Source organism: Micropterus dolomieu, linkage group LG14 (assembly GCF_021292245.1).
Source record: "Micropterus dolomieu isolate WLL.071019.BEF.003 ecotype Adirondacks linkage group LG14, ASM2129224v1, whole genome shotgun sequence".
NCBI classification, from domain to species: domain Eukaryota; kingdom Metazoa; phylum Chordata; class Actinopteri; order Centrarchiformes; family Centrarchidae; genus Micropterus; species Micropterus dolomieu.
In genome coordinates, this window is record NC_060163.1 from 26,667,691 (window position 1) to 26,672,013 (window position 4,323).

Consider the following 4,323-nt stretch of genomic DNA (forward strand, 5'->3'; position numbering starts at 1 on the left):
CCCCCCCCCCCTCCCTGGTTCAGCTGAAGGTTTCATTTCATTTGACACAAAGGCCTCCGCTGGATAAACTGTGATATCTGAAGCACACACACACACACACACACACACACACACAGGTAAGCCAACACCACGTTCAGGCATTGAACACTTGAGAGGACCTTTTCCTTCAGCTGTGGACCTCCACACAGTCTTGTGTGATTATGTTTCCTCCTTGGACCCTGAAACCCTTTTTACTTCTCACGTACAACTCGCCTGTTTCGATCACGTGCCACAAAAAGACCGAAACAAGACAGTGGCGGGGACGTTAACGCTGGCGTGATGCCGGCGAAGCGTGTCGAATCATAGATGTGGACTTGGGCTCAGCTGCTGGACTTTGTGTTGCGGAGGAAGAACAAGGGGATCCGTGGGGCCAGGGGATCGTGGCGGAGCCGCAGCTACGTCGTCTCGGAGGACAGGTATTAGGATAACGCGGCCGCTGGACGTGCATGTATTAACTTTATTGACACTAGGAGGATGCTTCACGAACACACTGTACGTACAGTAGCAGCCATTTTCCCGTCGCGCTGTAAACTTGATTCCCAGGATCAGGTTCACTGTTTAATTAATCACAAAGCTCTTCAGAAAAGCTGAAAGAAGAGCTGCAAAATCTTTGTGCTGAAAGTTTCCTCTTGACCTTGAACCCCGTTTAATATTTGTCCAGGAGCTTCAGATCAAATCACATGATCTCCATCGGCAGGTGGGGTTTGCCCCTGTTGTTAAATATCCACCTTAAGGCCGACGGGGACGCAACCGATCCAGCGTTTCCTCTCCCAATACCAAGTGTCTGCAGATTATTGCTGCTACAGTCTCGATGTCGCGGCGTATAAAATAAAAACTACCACCACAGCTTCCTAAAGGCCGAGGAGACGTCTTTAAAAGAGTCTTGATTTGTTTAACCAGCGAGATTTGATTTACTGTCGCATGAAACGGGGAGAGGTGGCGTCGCCTCACTGGAGGAGCTGAAACCAGAGAGTATTTGGCGTTTATGCAGCAGCCGTCCTGAAGGTCAAAGACAACAATCTGATGGTTGTGATGTCACTGACTTCTTTGTTCGATCCCTGCAGGTCACCAGGGGGGGACTCCACCTTCCTCACCCCCGCGCTGGCGAAGGAGATGCCCTTTCTGGCCACGTCCCTCCTCCCCGTCCTCTCCTCCACGCCTGCCGCCGCCGTGCAGGGCTCAGGGACGTCAGCCAAAGACTCCGCCTCCCGGAGCGGCGTCAGCATCAGGAAGCGGCGGCGGCTCGCTGCCAGTCCTGGAGGACTCCACTGGAACTCTGCAGGTAAGAACCGACTGCGGGGCGTCGCCGTCTACAGCCAATCACAGACAGTGGTGACAGAGGAGGGGTTCTGACTCTGTTCAATCAGCCTTTAGGGCAGCGCTCACGGCGATGTGACATCAGCACGCCATCTTGCTTCTCTTCTTAGCAAACGGCCAACAGACGCCTCAGAAATCAGACCAAACAATCTTTGGTTGGTTCCTGTCGCTCAGAACTTTTAAAAACTTAGATTTGTACACAAATTCAGTTTCTGTTTCCGCCATCTTGTCAGGTTTTGGTGAGCTGCAGGTGCCTTCAAACTTACCGTGACGAGGGCAGTTTAAAGGCATCTTACCAGACAGGAAAAGGTCGTTGGATCTGTTTCGAACAGCACTCGATGCCTCGCCGTCCTGTTAGACAGCATTTTTGGCTGTTTGGCACACAGCCAGAGACGGTGTAAAAGAAATGGACCTAACCGCCATGACATCACCCGGGCTGCTGTTTTAGAAGTATCCAGTTTGACATTTTGGCCGTCGCCATCTTGATTTTTATTTACTTTATTTGATTTTTATGGTCACGATCAGATGAGAGGGTGGAGCTAGCTAGCTTGGTTAGCAAGCTGCATCTGTAATTTATGTTAATTATGAAATTAGCTGGGATGCAAATTTTAGCAGGCTTAAAACAAAACGTACCTCCACGTTCATATATATCAGAAACACCGCTTATATTATAGTTCAGCAGCAACACAAACTCCAGCCTCCACATGAACCTGTTACCTCTTAACTCTGAGCTCCTGAACCTGCAGTCGGGCGTGAGGTGGTGGACGTGCCGTCATGTCAGGAATGTTTAGGACTCTTGTTTACACTGTCCGGGGGGCTTCCTGTGTTAGCAGAGCGTCCTTTAGCTCCACCCTTCTGGAGAATGATAACGAGCTTCCTGTAGAGCAGATTACAGCCAGGCTCATCGTCTCCGTCTCTGTTGCTCAGTGTTGTTAAAATCGTAAACTACATCAACCTTTTTTGGCTCGTGACCTTTTAAACAAAGCACCACAGGCTGCGAACTGCGCCCGTGTTAACCACCGAGTGGATTTCCCTCTCAGACTGTCTCATCTGATTAATCTTCAGAGTGCTGAAGGCTGCTTTGAAATAGGGCTGGGCGATTCATCCACTTTTATGTACAATTACTGATTCTGGCTGCCAGCGATTTATGAAAACAAGATAAAACCATTATTGTGCTGCACACCGTTCCCCAGAGATGCTCTGGTTTTGTCTTGTGTCATAAATCCAGCGCCCCCCTTGCCTTTACGGCGTTGGCTCCGCCCCTCCCTAAAAGCCCAAACTCCCTCTCAGCCAGGCTGTGATGTTGAGATGATGTTATAACTAAAGCTGCAACTAACTCTGATTTTCATTATCGATTTAACCTGTAGATAATTTTCTGGATTAATCGATTAGTTGTTTGATCAATAAAATGACAGAAAATGGTGATAAATGTTTATCAGTGTTTCCCAAAAGCCCAAGGTGACGTCCCGCAATACCTCAGTCCAAAAGATATTCAGTTTAATGTCGTGTAGGAGCAAAGAAACCAGAAAATATTCACATCTGAAGAGTTATTGTTTTCTAAAAAAATGATTAATAGATTATCAAACTGGATTAATTATGACTAATTTAATAGAAGGCTAATATAATAAGCGTTGCAGCTCTAGTTATTAGTGCTGTGGTTAACTTAAGCCTACAGCAGAAATTCATAGCTTGAAAAATAAACATCATTTATCCTTTCAAACTAACGCTGGCCGAACATTAAAGGGTAACCGGGCCGATCTTCCCTTCAGTAGAGGGGGCGAGGCTGGTCAGAACAGATTATTGGATGATCATGTAGTTTGAGGGGTGTTGCGTTACCTCTGGCGTAAGTACAGTCATTTGAAGATAAAGACGGGGTTTTTGGATTAAAGAGCAGCGGACCACGATCCACCCGGCCCAAACAACCCGAGCGGAGCAACGCAGAGCTCCAAGAAGTCAAGTGCAGTGTGGGCTTGTTGTGGCTGCAGCACTGGTTTTCAGCCTGATTTCTTGGATGTGTCTGGATGTGAGTTGGATGCTGACTGGTGTCCAGCAGAGGGAGCTGTGACTCCAGCTGTGTGGGGAAGGAGTCAGTCCTGGTCTGAGCCTTCATGATCTGACCCAGACACACTGCCCTGTCTGCCCTTTATCTCAGTGTGTATATATTAAAACTATTATCATGGGAACTTTGGCTCAATGATTCAAGCTAAATGCATAAAGTCAGACAGATTTTAAGAGTAAATGTTTTTAAACTTACTAAATTATTAAGAATTTAAATATTTATTGAGATGACTCTGTTTCTTAAAATGTATTAATTCCTCTCTCTGTCTCTAATGGCTGCCTGACGGATGAAGTGCCATCAGTTTAGTTTGGTCAAGGTCAGATATAACTTTAAAAAATGTCTTTTTTCCAGCAGAAATCTCCACCTATGAATACTCTTTTAGCTGTTTTAGTCTAATAAATAATCAAAAATAAACTCTCAACATGTCAGAAAGGAGATAATCTTTGATCTGTTTTCCTTATCAAACAGAAAAACACAACCGTACAGCTTCTGAACTCAAGTTTCACTCCTTCACCAGACTAATGACTCTGAACTGAACTAAAAAACCCTGAAGTCTTTCCACTGTTCCAACAACCACCAGCTCCGCTTCAGTGTGTAAATAAACCTTTAAATCAGCGAGTGAGAAGTGAAAATATTCTGCGTCTCAGTTCATTGCATCTTTTAAAGCTCCCCTGTGGGTTTGACTGCATGTCTGAGCTCTAACAAGTGTGTTCAATGGGTTTCCTCTTCATGGCATCATTCACTGTCAGAACTCAACAGAATATCTTTTATAGACACAAAATGACCCGATCGGGTCATGTTACTGTTACTCTCTCTGCTGGTCATTGAAGCTGGAGATGATTTGATCAAAGTTTAAAGCTCAGCAGGTGAAACAACGTGAATCATAAAACACTGAAAAGAAATTATTT

General features: G+C 45.8%; 1 protein-coding gene across 3 annotated transcripts in view; it reads left to right on the forward strand.

The window, feature by feature from the left end:
- Positions 1-3,966, forward strand: part of LOC123982642 (uncharacterized serine-rich protein C215.13-like) — a 13,402-nt gene extending 9,436 nt beyond the window's left edge. For all 3 annotated transcript variants that reach the window (XM_046068310.1, XM_046068311.1, XM_046068309.1), the window contains 2 exons: positions 1,104-1,321; positions 3,884-3,966. In XM_046068310.1, coding sequence (XP_045924266.1) covers positions 1,104-1,321; positions 3,884-3,951 — 286 coding nt within the window. In that variant the 3' untranslated portion in view covers positions 3,952-3,966. The remainder of the gene's footprint in view (positions 1-1,103; positions 1,322-3,883) is intronic.
- The last annotated feature ends 357 nt before the right edge of the window (positions 3,967-4,323 follow it).